We start from the raw sequence: 15,000 nt of genomic DNA on the forward strand, positions 1-15,000 counted from the left end.
ATTTCAATGTCCGTTATTCAATTATACACATTTTTAAGATGACAGTATAAGGGTTAGTTTGACAACTCGTTTTTTGTTTTCTTTTCAAACAGATTCTTGAATTGTACAGATCCTTCAATATCTTCAAACATTTTATTTATCGTGATTTAATTATCTACATATGTGCATTATGCTGAATAGAGTGTCTTCGTTGGAATTATGAATTGATTAATGTATATGTTTAAAATATATAAAAACATCATTAACTTTACAGTGCTAACATACATAAATTTTATATTGTTTAATCATTGCTTTTGAATTTTCTTTGGCACATATTTAATTTGATAAATAGATGTTAATATAGAATGTAAGGACATATTAATGTGAATGATGAGGACACAGGTACTTGTATACTTCTATATAGTTCTTCTTATTACATAATCAATTCAGTTGACAATATATATGTAGTCTTTTCATTTGGCCTATAAATACAAAGATTGAAAATTAAAATAAAATTTAAGTCTGGGCGTGATGTCTTGTGATAATATGATCGTAATAATGAGAGAAAAGATAAAAGATATAAAGATATAAATGTCACCCCTCTACAAACGCCTACGTAATGTATTCCGGTATTTATAAAGTCGCTATGAACGAGATATTGCTTTGTATGAAGTTTTATGTTGTAATCAGGAACAAATCTACTTATTTGTATGAGTTCTTGTCAGTCCAGAAGCCGGTTATTGACTTGATAAAAACACTCGCCTGATCAATGTGCATAGCATCTTTTATAGCTACGATTGTATCGAAACTCCGAATTATTATATTCTAGCATAGTTGATAAAACTACGATTTTACATATAGTTAAAGAATGATAGGAGGTTTCCTGTTACACATGATAAATGTCATAGAGTAGAGCATGATATGACATAGTTATGTTGACACAAAACCCCTTGTTGGATATCAGGTCTGGGTTTTAATGACCCGACTGACTTCTAGAAAACCGGAGCTTACATGTACATTGCAATTTATAGAATAAATTAAATTTGATTATTAATGTTAGTTCTTTAAGAAATTTTTTATGCTGTTCTGCTGTAATTCATTCTTTATCCATTTATTTAATATTTCATTGCAAAACAAAACACACATATATAACTAATGTACTCTAACCTGGAACGGTTTTCAATGACAAAATAGTCATTTTGACGTCATGAAAGAAACAATAAATTGACTCCAAGAAAAATGACATGACGTCAGGATTTCGGGGACGACGGGGCAAAATGGCTGCCTTGGTTGAATTGCTGTAGCACAAGAAATCTTATGTGATAAAGTTATGTGATAAAAAGTATATTTTTGTATTAATTTCCTATAAGACGATAAACGTCTCGGAGTTCTCATTTTGCTCGCTAACGCTCACAAAAAAAACTTTTAAAACTAGTTATAAAGATATAACATAATAGTATGCAATGAACACACAGCTAAAATTTATATATGAATTCCGTTTTTATTTTTAAGGAGTATAGCGTAATATGACTGGAACACAATTACAATAATGTATGTATTAATTATACAAGTGCATACTTCACTATTTTTAAAAATAAATAAATATTATGTACATCAGAAAAAATATATATCTTTTTAACCGAGAAAACAACAGCGTGGTACCAACATTATAACAAATACTAGTAAATAGAACATCTTACACAAATAGACTTTTAATATCATAATTCATTGATTGAAATTGGGATTTATTAAAACAAAACATATAAATGATTTAGCTGTGTCTTAATGTCTTAATCCACTTTATTGCTGATTATGTTATATATCCTAGATACTGAACAATGTATACTCATGAAATTTACCCTTACAAGTGTTTCATGCTTATTTTATTATTCGTTCCATAAAATCACACAGATATATGGATTCAATTCAAAAACCTTTATCACTTTAAAATTCTGAATACCATCACAACTCCTTCGTTTTCCTTATTATAATAGACTTTCTTCCATTTGAGTTCCTCTAGGTTCCCCATTTCCTTAAGCTGTTTGATGACAACTCGGAACTTGTCAGCATACCCCTGATCGTTGAAGCTGCCTTCGCCCTCTGTACGAGTAACAATACAGATGAGCCCTCCTAAAACATATCACGCATAAGATAAAACGTTGTCTCGCTTTACTTGCGTTAAACGCTTATCCAGGCTTCTCTTTCATAAAACATTGTCGTACTTGTTCTAATTTCGTACGTGTAACTTAAAACCATTTAGGTAACGGAGTCGCACTAAAGCTTTACCTATCAAATTTGGTTTTTGGTGTCAATTGAGAATTCGAGACGACTAACATGGAGTCAATTACGAGGTCCTAGCCGTTGGTACGTTTCCCTTGGCTTAGTATTTCAGTGTCATGCGTGCATAACCACCATAACAGTCAGTCAAAATGCTATGTGGATGATTGTCACACACCCTAGCGTAATCATAAAATCAGCTGCATAAACATTATATTTGGTGGTCCAACATCACCTAGAATGTACGTATGTTAGTATGTCAACAATTGCGCATGGCTTTATTTTCTCATTGTAAACTAAAATAATTTGTAATAGGAATACTAAATTAATTGACTTAAATCGATACATCATCTATCAAATATGAAATTGTAGTTTTAACTATTAAATATTGTAATTAATTTATTTTGTATATCAATGAATACATAATATATGTATGTATTTTGTAGAATAAATTAGAAAAGGAAGCCTGATGTCCAATCCATTGATGTATATAATATCAATAAAAAAATTTTGAAATTGAAATTAGTATCGATAAATTGGCATTTCAACAAAACATACCTTTCTTTACAAGGCGAACTGCTTCTATTAAGCACTCCGCTGGGATGTGACCGGGAAGGAATGATCCCGAAGACACAATGGCGTCGTAACTATCTAATAAAAACGTGTGTATTCCTACGATTAGCTGGCTTGAAAATTACAACAATTGAATAGTTCATCATATTGTGTTATTGTTCTCGTCAGTATTTATAACTGAGTGTAACTAATTTTAAGCGATTAACCAAATGTGATTGTGTAAAGACCATAGCGTTACTAATACTCGGGAAGTAGTTTTGATAAATTGATCACAAATCTACAAAGTCGTGATTGGAACGTATCTGAAATATGAGCATTCGACTTTAAGGGAATGTTTCAATCCCTATTCTATATAACAATACCACATGCCCTAGAATGTCTTATTTACTCCGCATTTGTACTATTAGATACTTCTCAGTTGAACTTGAACTATTTAACTTAACGATATGAGGTTAAGGACAATATAATGTTGTACATGTATACGGATATGAAATAAGTGTCTGAACTACAACTTTACTAAAATAGACATGTGCGTAGAACAGGAGTAAAATGCACATTTTAAAAGAGGAGTTATCTTCTAAATTATTGGAAATACTGTTCCATAATAGACGTTTAGCGGACGTATTACTTAAGCGTCCTAACAAGTCCTTTTTGAATTTGACGTGGAATAGTCATGGATTAAAATTAGCACTAAATGAAAGGTGACCGGACAGTTCATAAATCAGTTTAAAACTTACCATGGCTAAGGCCGACAGTTGTCGGGATGTTTAAAACTTACCATGGCTAAGACAGACAGTTGTCCGGATGTTTAAAACTTACCATGGCTAAGACCGGCAGATGTCCGGATGTTTAAAATTTACCATGACTAAGGCCGAGAGTTGTCCGGATGTTTAAAACTTACCATGACTAAGGCCGAGAGTTGTCCGGGTGTTTAAAATTTACCATGACTAAGGCCGAGAGTTGTCCGGGTGTTTAAAAATTACCATGACTAAGGCCGAGAATTGTCCGGATGTTTAAAACTTACCATGACTAAGGCCGAGAGTTTTTCGGATGTTTAAAACTTACCATGTCTAAGGCCGAGAGTCGTCCGGATGTTTAAAACTTACCATAGCTATAGCCGAGAGTCGTCCGAATGTTTAAAACTTACCATGACTAAGGCCGAGAGTTGTCCGGATGTTTAAAACTTACCATGACTAAGGCCGAGAGTTGTCCGGATGATCAAAACTTACCATGACTAAGGCCGAGAGTCGTCCGGATGTTTACACCTTACCATGGCTAGGGCCGAGAGTCGTCCAAATGTTTAAAACTTACCATGGCTAGAGCCGAGAGTCGTTCGAACGTTTAAAACTTACCATGACTAAGGCCGAGAGTTGTCCGGATGTTTAAAACTTACCATGACTAAGACCGAGAGTTGTCCGGATGTTTAAAACTTACCATGACGAAGGCCGAGAGTTGTCGGGATGTTTAAAACTTACCATGGCTAAGACCGGCAGATGTCCAGATGTTTAAAATTTACCATGACTAAGGCCGAGAGGTGTCCGGATGTTTAAAACTTACCATGACTAAGGCCGAGAGTTGTCCGGGTGTTTAAAATTTACCATGGACTAAGGCCGAGAGTTGTCCGGATGTTTAAAACTTACCATGACTAAGGCCGAGAGTTTTCCGGATGTTTAAAACTTACCATGGCTAAGACCGGCAGATGTCCGGATGTTTAAAATTTACCATGACTAAGGCCGAGAGTTGTCCGGATGTTTAAAACTTACCATGACTAAGGCCGAGAGTTGTCCGGGTGTTTAAAAATTACCATGACTAAGGCCGAGAATTGTCCGGATGTTTAAAACTTACCATGACTAAGGCCGAGAGTTTTTCGGATGTTTAAAACTTACCATGTCTAAGGCCGAGAGTCGTCCGGATGTTTAAAACTTACCATAGCTATAGCCGAGAGTCGTCCGAATGTTTAAAACTTACCATGACTAAGGCCGAGAGTTGTCCGGATGTTTAAAACTTACCATGACTAAGGCCGAGAGTTGTCCGGATGATCAAAACTTACCATGACTAAGGCCGAGAGTCGTCCGGATGTTTACACCTTACCATGGCTAGGGCCGAGAGTCGTCCAAATGTTTAAAACTTACCATGGCTAGGGCCGAGAGTCGTCCGAACGTTTAAAACTTACCATGACTAAGGCCGAGAGTTGTCCGGATGTTTAAAACTTACCATGACTAAGACCGAGAGTTGTCCGGATGTTTAAAACTTACCATGACGAAGGCCGAGAGTTGTCGGGATGTTTAAAACTTACCATGGCTAAGACCGGCAGATGTCCAGATGTTTAAAATTTACCATGACTAAGGCCGAGAGGTGTCCGGATGTTTAAAACTTACCATGACTAAGGCCGAGAGTTGTCCGGGTGTTTAAAATTTACCATGACTAAGGCCGAGAGTTGTCCGGATGTTTAAAACTTACCATGACTAAGGCCGAGAGTTGTCCGGATGTTTAAAACTTACCATGGCTAAGACCGGCAGATGTCCGGATGTTTAAAATTTACCATGACTAAGGCCGAGAGTTGTCCGGATGTTTAAAACTTACCATGACTAAGGCCGAGAGTTGTCCGGGTGTTTAAAAATTACCATGACTAAGGCCGAGAATTGTCCGGATGTTTAAAACTTACCATGACTAAGGCCGAGAGTTTTCCGGATGTTTAAAACTTATCATGACTTAGGCCGACAATTGTCCGGATCTTTAAAACTTACCATGTCTAAGGCCGAGAGTCGTCCGGATGTTTAAAACTTACCATTGGTAAGGCCAGGGGTTGGCTGGGATGTGAAGTAGTCACAGTATATGTTGTTGTAAACATTTACCGCTTTATCCAACATGTCTCTGGAAGGATCTAAGCCATCAATGGTACAAAACCCGAGCTTTCTTAGCTTAAAAAACACATATAGACAATTATAGTAATACATGTATGTTGTTATTATGGTACAGTCGGAACTTAAGAAATAAATTGTTTCGAATTTTATTTCATCAAATCGGAGATACATGAAGAGCTACTTATAAAAATCTCTGGGTGTGAAAGAAGCGAAATTCTTAAGTATGATTTATATTAATAAACAGGGAACACAAATGTTCAGTATTATTCCGACAATAATGTGATATGCATGTCATCTGAAATATTAGAAATTAATTTTGATACACCAACAAAAATACATGAAAACAGAAAGTGATTTTTACAGTTGTGATATGTTGTCAAACAAAGTGAATTGATAGGTATATGGAAATAAATAAATTCATAAGCATACAGATTCTAAAAAAAAACATTTTATCTGCAAATTGATGCTGTTAATTCTTTCTTTACATTGTACTAATTAAATACCATAATGTATGTATGTATATATAAGCCTCAGTCACTATTGATTGTAACAATCTGCTAATTGATGTTGTTAATTCTTTATTTACTAATTAAATATCATGATATATATATATATAATATATATATATATGTATATATACAAGCCTTAGTCACTGTTGTTACCGCCGATACAGCAAGTACTTCAGTTATTGTATAATGACATTCACCATCCACTAAACGGTTACAAAGTCTCATAATGAATGACATGTTCTGTTCCACGCCTAATAATACAGGTGGAGGTACGATTTAAATCGGCAGAAAAAAAGAAAACAAAAGGAACACTTCAATCAGTGTAAATCAAAAAGAGAAATAGGTAAGTCATTACTCTACTGCGGAAATTGTTAACAAAGACAATTTCACAGCTGGGAAAAACGCGCTGAACTGAGTTGATTTCATCTAGAATGTGATTTTGTTAGCATCGTCCTTGAACTCCCACCGTTCCGTCTAAGAGGTTGAGCAAATAAATTATCACTTTTACTTATGATAGTGTGTCAGACACTAGAGCCAATTAACACTAAACGTATTGGTACATTACATAGCCAGTAATGTGAATATCTGGTTAATTATGAATTTCAAAAGTAAAAATGTTTTCTGACAGGTATTTATTCCTAGCTAACTATGACATGAATTTGTATATATCAATATTGATAATTAATAGGTAAAAACGTTAGAATTTCATGATTTTTCAATGTCGAATGCACCCCATTTCAAAATGGCTACCCTGGTGAGAGTTTGAGCTGAAGGACCCCCTCTTTTTTCTATCTATTGTTATATGAGAACGTATATTTAAGTATAGAACATGGTGGCTCATCGGAATTAAATAGTGTTAGAAGTAGATGCCATAACGTGAACACTGTGGTCTACGGAAAAGCATTTAGTTGGTTTTTCTCTAGTATCCGACAAACCAGCCCCTCAGTCAGTCGCCAAATAACCCAACTCTCTATTCCCAGTCCTTCTCTAACCACCTTTTCCACAAAATATACAACAAACATATCAACGGCTTTGGTATGCAAACCTGTATTCCTAGGAAGCCAGTTCCGGCTCCAATGTCTAATATCTTCAACTGTTTTCGTTCTTTAGGGTAAAACAAAGCCAGAGTATTCGCTGCTTGGAGTGGTCCTTCGTATTTGGCCTGGCACACGTACTGGTGACAGTAAAAGTAACATGTACTTGAGTTAGGAAACGACTTTGTGAGAGAGCAAAATGATGTTGCATCAACATTAACATTTTATTGTAGACATTTGGTAAACTGAATGATTTTCAGAATAATATGGATTCTAAGAATCTAAATAATAATTTAAAAACAATAGCCTATCTTCAGTGGGATCACGGTAAGAGCAAATGAAGTTTTGATTCTTGAAGATAATACCGTGTTATATAACGAACTCATTTCGTTATAAGTACTGGTCAGTTTGTCAGGTGAAGTGGCATTTTGTATCATTGCAGATATAGATGTCATCTTTGTCTTATCATGGAATCCAAACAAAATAGTATGTCCTGGAATAGACAGAAAAATGTATTGGTACTTTTTATTGATAGGACTGCAGATTTCTGTAAACGCGTACGAACTGTGATGACATATTATTATGATATATTATGCTAAAAATCGCTTTTCTGAGATTAAAGAAAGCAGATTACTGAATTTCAATCCACAATGATCAAAAGAAAAAACCTGCCGATGAGACAACATTTACGATTTTAAGATTATTTTTAATAATACAAATGAAACTGATAAGACTTTTTTAAAATTGCAGAGTAACGCTAGCTTCACATAATGTGTTTTCTCTTTAAACTGGCGAGATCGTTATTATACTCACTATACTTGTGTCTTCCCAAAATGAGGCTTCGTACTGGACGACGTTTTGGACCACGTACTGATACCTACTGGACAACGTACTGACACCTGCTAGACCACTTACTGACGCCTACTGGACCACGTACTGAACTACGTTCTGGACCACGTACTGACACCTACTGGACCACTTACTGACGCCTACTGGACCACGTACTGAACTACGTTCTGGACCACGTACTGACACCTACTGGACCACGTACTGACGCCTACTGGACCATGTACTGACACCTACTAGACCACGTACTGACGCCTACTGGACCACGTACTGACACCTACTGGACCACGTACTGACACCTACTTGACCACGTTCTGAACACCTACTAGACTACGTACCTGGTTTGATAATATTTAATGTCTGTTTTATACTTGTGTAAATTCATTTGCATCTTTGCGAAGATGACGGCAAGGCATAGTTTCAGTGACAGTGTAACATCTGTGGAAGGTCTTCTTATGGAGTAATAAATATTCAAACAGTAAATAAAACGATAAAATACATAATATTTCAAGAATGTTAGAATCAAATTAACATCTGAATGATACAAACATATACGACATATGTGGATTATTTCACATTAACTAAAATAATTCCTAATTACATGCACGTTTTAATGGCGAATGAAAACAAAGGCTGCTTGTTCTGGCATCTTCTAAGACACACGTATACCATTTGAATATGTGGAGAATGTTCTAGATTCCAGATTCCATATGGTAGTCATTACGTCTCAACTGCGAAAATTAAAAACTACACTTGATAGAGATACTTTAAAACATATGTACATCTCCATGTAATTTATCATACCCATCATTAAATGTGCGAATATAATCTGGGGCAATATTGATTTTATAAAAAAAAATGATAGATTAGAAAGTGTTAAAACAAATTCCTCCCGAATTATACCAGGGGGGGGGGGGGGGGGGGGGGCAAACTTTCAAAATATAGAATTACTTTATAGAGACATACAATAGAAGAAGCTAGCCTAGCGTCGTAGACTCCCTATTTTTACAGTGTTATACAATGGTACATTACACATCTCTTACACATCTTTCCTCCATATTACCCCTAGACTAACTGCAATTAATACATACCACACTAGACAATCAGTTATACACCAAATAATATCACGTACTATGAATCTTATTTTAGCTTCTTCTACTCGAGCCTGCGTGACTATCCAGTGGATATAAGCGGAAATTCCTCATTCAAGGCACTCAAAGCATACCTTCAGAGGGAAATCATTAGAAAATCGTTTAGTTATTTTAACACTGGTAATAGATTATACCAAATACTTCATGCTCGACTGCATTCAGAATGTAGCTCACTACACCGACATCTTTTCAGTAAAAATCTTTGATAAACTCATCTCGTTGTGCCAGTGGATTTATGATACAGACACAAATTCATTTGTATTTCTCTGGTATATTCACAAAATACAATATTGTAGACAATTTAGAATATCGTTTTACGGGATGATCCTTCATTTGTAAGTTTTAAGATGGTACATAATAGTCCTCTAAACCTGCCTATATTATAAGGCTTTTTTATTTATTTTTTTTCCTCTAAACCTGCCTATATTATAAGGCTTTTTATTTTTTGCCTAATATATATATATTATATATATTAATATTCATGTATTATATATACAGTCAGTTCTTATTGTTTTTATTTCTTATATTATATTATATATATTAGGCAAAAAAAAAAAAAAAAAATCAAAAAAGCCTAATAATATAGACAGGTTTAGCGGACTAGGTACATAAGTCCAACTTTTACAATAAAAGATTTAATGCATCCTCCACCTTTTCACAAGAATTACAAAAAAAAAGAAAAAAACCGATTTGTGTGAAATGGCCACCTGATGGGGATATTTGATGTTACATGAAAGATATCACAGACAGACAAAATGTCATACTGACTAAGACATAGCATCGTACATATCAAATAAAGGAGACACTTTATAAAATAAAGATGACTGGGGTTTAACAAAATTCTACCAAACATGCTGAGACAAATATTCAAAGACATAAAAAACAAAACAAAACACATAAGATAATAATAAGTCCAGAAGAGCAAGATAAAAGATCATGGGTGGAAATATAAATTGATATAAGAGAAATTATGATCTATATAAGGATAAACTTTGGGTAGAACAGGCTGGGTAATTGCCAAATTTTTATTAATTTGAGTTCGCGCTTTTTCATTAAAATTGCGCCTTGAAAAGTTTATCTAACCATGATCCTTTTCTCCTATCAGTAAAGGGAAGTATAATCCCTACAATAAATTCCGCTACTAGGTCAAAGGAAGATAACTCCTATATATACATGTGTAAGTATCGCTATGCACAAATTAAGCTAAGTACTTAGCTGCCTTTTAACAAGTCATATCTTTTACACAAATATATGACCGGTAAATTAAAGATCAGAATAGGATTTTGCTTTCACAACCTTGGTACAAGTTTAGATAATGACTATATTTTCATGCTTAAACCTTTAAGTTTGTGAGATATTGAAATCGATACACGTATTCATTAAGTCGTAAGAAGTTGTGAAATATTCAAAGAGTCTTTAATTAAACTGGTTACAGAAGAAAATAAGTGTATGCCCAACTGAATTTTTATTGCCTACAAATGATCACCGACCCGTGAAATTGTTTACAGTTTCAAGTAGATCTGTGTTGTCAGGCGTCTCTCAGTTTAAACATTTGTACTTTGGCAAAATACTAGCCGTCAACTTTTGGTATTTGGGAAGATAAGAGATCATATGGAAGTTATTACTGTTGTAACAGGTAAGTTACCATGGAAATCTAACATACTTAAACATTTTTAATTATTTTTGTCTTTAACAATTTTGAAAAGGGTATTCTTAATAACAAAAAACACCACATATAAATATTCCTATTTCAGTTCTAGCATCATTGATGTCTGTCACTGGAAGAAATGCTTCATGGGTAGAAATGACCGATCTCCGGAATACGGTCCATTTGTCTGATTTCAATATTACAACAAACCCTACTAAAGTGGGATGTATTGCGTTGTGTACCTCTACACCCGGATGTTCTTACGTCACTTACCAGAACGACACGTACTCGTGCTTACGTCATCAGCAATTGTTTAGATTGCATAATGAGTCCAATGCTAGAATTTGGAAAGGAATATGTAAGTGTTTTTTTTTGACAATATATCTGTTTTAAAACATTAATATATATTATGGTTATGAAAATATAAGAACGGTTTTACACAAGCGGTAATTAAAACCATTGCATATTTCACTATCATTATCAAGTTTAACACCCGTAAATTTAAGATCATGACAGTTTATGTGGTGCATAAAACATGGATATTTTGTCCATAAATCCAAGGAATCTAGCTATCCTTTGCAGCTTTTATGTCTAGTCCGATAAAATGGAGTGACTCTGATATTAAAGTTGATGTGTTTGAAGGCAAGGCGCAGTCAGATATTTGAGTAACCATTAAGTAAGCAATGTGGAAAGAAAATAAAGAAAATAACGGAGCCGATTCTTTTGTTTTATCTTTCATTTATGTACTCTGTCTTTCTCTTCAACCCCGATTTGAGAAGAAATCGTATTTCTGTAACAGATAGGATTTTCTTATACTTTTACGTGTGTGTAACCTTAGAAGTGCTTCGTACTTCAGACACGAAAGTTTCAGCCCTTATTTTTTATTGAATTGTTTGTGGGTTTTTTTTCGGTAAGGAAGTCGATTTTAAACAAAGTACAAACAACGGAATTATTCAGAATATCGGTAATTTAAAGCTACTGATAAAGTACATTAACTGTTCGCTAACATAATGTATCGATTAGGTACAATGTAAATAATAGCTAAATAGTCGCCGTTAGCAAACAGTAGCTGCTAAGGTAAGGTTACCTTAAAAACAATAATCCTGTAGTTTTAGTTGTCGCTAATATAGTCGCTAAGTTACCACTTATATACGGTTAACACCACCGCTATATTAGGTGACCATTTGTATCAGGCTACTAGTTAAATAATAAAGACCTCAATAATAGGTCCGAAAAGTCACAAATATATATGTGAGGTTACAATTAAATGAAGTCTACCAAACACATGATGTTACTCTCAAAAGAAGTTCAAAATGTACCTCTACTGTTATAGTATGTAAAGGTAAAATTTCTTGTATTTCAGGGCCTTGTAGTGAACCATCGTTCACGTACAATAGCGCTATAGGTCTATGTGTATTCTACTCCGAATTCCCACGTACTTGGGGCAATGCAAAACTCGACTGTGAACAAAGAGGTGGACAACTCTTTGTGGCCAATACCGAGACCAAGCTGACAGGAGTACAAACCTCATTCTCTGGTATACACGTTACATATCTTGTTCAGTAGAGCTTTGGCAAACTGCACTCTAAATTGTTTATATTTTACTGCATATAATTTATCTATATATCTATTTGATCTATTATGGATGTCGGTGAAAAATATTCGTTGATTTTTCCTAATAGTATATTCCGTTTTTTCACTTAGGTACGATCGCTTATGTAATTATAAAACACGTGTAATTTGTAGAAGTTGTGACCATTATCTAAATGGAGGGCTGAAGTTGGTTGCGAGTTCCTAGTTCCTAGTTCCTAGTTCCGTTTAATAAACGAAAAACGGAACTTGGAACTAAATTAAACGGAACTAGGAACTAGATCCGAGTTCCGTTTAACTTAAACGGAACTAGGAACTAGGAACTCGCAACCAACTTCAGCTCTCCTATCTAAGTTTACAATTCAGAGTCAATTGTTTTAAAATTAAGAGACTTTCGCGATCATAATATGAAAGTCAAAGTTGTTATAATAAAGCTAGCGTTACTTCCTATATATATATTTATGGTCATTTAAAGATGGTCTTCCAAGTATTCGACGTGTTTTATGTAGAAGGGTATGTTAGATTTGGAAGATGTAATGCTTTATATCGCGGTGGTGTCTCAATGAAATACTGGAACCTCCCTGATAGTACATGTAAACAATAGAAACAATCTGTAACGTTATAATAATTCCTCGTTTTATATTATTTTTAACGTTTTACCAAAATTTATTGTTTTCGGATTCCTAATCTTCTAGTCTATTGGCTGATCATATGATTTGTTGACATTGAAATTCCTATCATATGTGATATTTCTTATTGATATTTTATTTAAAGTAGATGTAATATTGTGTCAATTCGTTAACTTTTTTTTATCTTTTGAAGATAAAAAATACATGTGGATTGGAGGGTACCTTCGAGGTTCTGACGGAAAATTGATATGGTTCACCGGAGAATTAATAAACCTTGATCACTTTCAACCTGGAGAGCCAAGCGGAGAACCGGCTAATGTCGTAGCTTTCTGGAACAATAGAGGCACCATTAAACTTGACGACGGATTTGCGCAGGAAATACATCCATACCTTTGTGAATTGCTTTGAAGTTTGACATTCAAATCATGAAACTGTTCCGATCATGACATTGTCGAAATAGTTTACAAAGACAAATCGATGTTAAATTCTGTTGTTAGGCTAATGTTTTTACTTGTACAAATGCATTACTCGTTGTAATAAGTTACATAGTCCATACCAGGATCTTTGTATGAGTATTAAGCACTTAAATGTAAGAACATTCAAAGAATATTTTTATCAGAAACATATCTATTAATTATGTCGACTTCAGGTTCAAACAGTTACTGATTATTTCTGTATTTAAGCACTTATAGTACAAACGAGGAAGATATCAAAATACAATTTTCCAGATAATTCATTTGTATACAGGGGATGTCATAAAAAACTTACATAAAAAATAGATAGGATCTTAAATGAGTGTTCATTTCATATGAGATTTTTTAAATCGAGTCTAAGAAGTTTTTCTTTTTGCGAGCCTTGGCGAATATCTGAGATGTCACGTCAAAATGTATCGCGAAAATCCAGCAGAGAGCCGCCATTTTGTCCTGACGTCTTAGAAATCCTTACGTCATGTCATTTTTCCTGACATCGTTTTATTGTTTCTGTCATTACGTCACAATGAATTTCCAGCCAATGAAAAGCGCTCCAGGTCATATTACACTAGTGACATATGAACAAATATTACATGAAATAACTTGATATTAGGCCAATTAAGTGATAAAATTCAATTCCTACTGATCAGATAAGGTTGATTTTGATCTGTCATTTTCTGCGTTGATGAAAACAGACTTTGGAAGTAATACAGCTAGTTTGGTGTCAGTTAGCGAACTATGAGTTCACCATATACCACCTTTACTACTGATATAAGTTATCTAAGGCTGAGGTATACTATATGATTAATCAATAGGCTAATTGTCACAGGAAACAATTACTGACAGTTTATACTATTAAACAAGTTAATTCCACTCAATGTCGTTTCTGATGCTTTGTTTTTATTCTATATTACCGTTGATGAGTAATTACTACACCAATGGGTAGTTTCGCAAATATCAGGAAGATACATGTAAATACAAATAGTGTTTTCAGCATGATGTCTTTAAATTTATGCATGTTTGTGCTAACGCAACTTGTACATTTTAATACATAGCCTACAATTCAACTGCTATCAGACCATGTCTTTATTTCTAAAGAAAAAAACACCTTTAAATCGCCAAGTGCAGGTATTGTGTGGTGCACTTGTGATGGCCGTATTACTTGGAGCTGCTTATACATATGTATTTAAATAGTGATTGCACGAGCCAACAGAATGTGGCCCATATTGGGTCCGCCTGACACGAATCAATCTTTGAAAAAGGTAAAAATGTATTTCCTCAAGAAAATTTATTGAAGGCATTATATATATATATATTTCTAAAAATAGCTGTAAGATCCGTCGTTGATATGATTTATGTAATGAAGGTTATAACAAAGATACAAATATTGACAATGTAATATTGATTTCGAGAAAGGAAATTCAATAACT

At 34.3% G+C, this 15,000-nt stretch overlaps 2 protein-coding genes across 2 annotated transcripts; one reads left to right on the forward strand and one right to left on the reverse strand.

Moving 5' to 3' along the window:
- Positions 1 to 1,772: 1,772 nt before the first annotated feature.
- LOC138319968 (uncharacterized) lies at positions 1,773 to 5,740 on the reverse strand. The gene is made up of 3 exons (XM_069263073.1): positions 5,618 to 5,740; positions 2,815 to 2,907; positions 1,773 to 2,109 (listed from the first exon to the last, which is right to left on the reverse strand). Exons 1-3 carry the CDS (start codon positions 5,697 to 5,699, stop codon positions 1,919 to 1,921), a joined length of 366 nt encoding a protein of 121 aa, XP_069119174.1. The 5' UTR covers positions 5,700 to 5,740; the 3' UTR covers positions 1,773 to 1,918.
- Positions 5,741 to 11,015: 5,275 nt separating this feature from the next.
- On the forward strand, positions 11,016 to 14,378 carry LOC138319553 (uncharacterized). Its single transcript, XM_069262705.1, has 4 exons — positions 11,016 to 11,267; positions 11,524 to 11,546; positions 12,245 to 12,418; positions 13,294 to 14,378. Exons 1-4 carry the CDS (start codon positions 11,038 to 11,040, stop codon positions 13,506 to 13,508), a joined length of 642 nt encoding a protein of 213 aa, XP_069118806.1. The 5' UTR covers positions 11,016 to 11,037; the 3' UTR covers positions 13,509 to 14,378.
- Positions 14,379 to 15,000: the final 622 nt, after the last annotated feature.

This window comes from Argopecten irradians, chromosome 3 (assembly GCF_041381155.1).
Source record: "Argopecten irradians isolate NY chromosome 3, Ai_NY, whole genome shotgun sequence".
Taxonomy (NCBI): domain Eukaryota; kingdom Metazoa; phylum Mollusca; class Bivalvia; order Pectinida; family Pectinidae; genus Argopecten; species Argopecten irradians.

Excerpts from the sequence above, each read along its gene's own strand:
- LOC138319553 (XM_069262705.1), top strand. The coding sequence starts at position 11,038 with ATGACCGATCTCCGGAATACGGTCCATTTGTCTGATTTCAATATTACA. Across the intron at positions 11,268-11,523 it reads TTTTTTTTGACAATATATCT|GCAAGGCGCAGTCAGATATT; the intron begins GTTTTAAAACAT and ends ATGTGTTTGAAG. Across the intron at positions 12,419-13,293 it reads AGTACAAACCTCATTCTCTG|ATAAAAAATACATGTGGATT; the intron begins GTATACACGTTA and ends TATCTTTTGAAG.
- LOC138319968 (XM_069263073.1), bottom strand. The coding sequence starts at position 5,699 with ATGTTGGATAAAGCGGTAAATGTTTACAACAACATATACTGTGACTAC. Across the intron at positions 2,908-5,617 it reads AACCCCTGGCCTTACCAATG|ATAGTTACGACGCCATTGTG; the intron begins GTAAGTTTTAAA and ends CGTTTTTATTAG. Across the intron at positions 2,110-2,814 it reads AGTTCGCCTTGTAAAGAAAG|GAGGGCTCATCTGTATTGTT; the intron begins GTATGTTTTGTT and ends GATATGTTTTAG.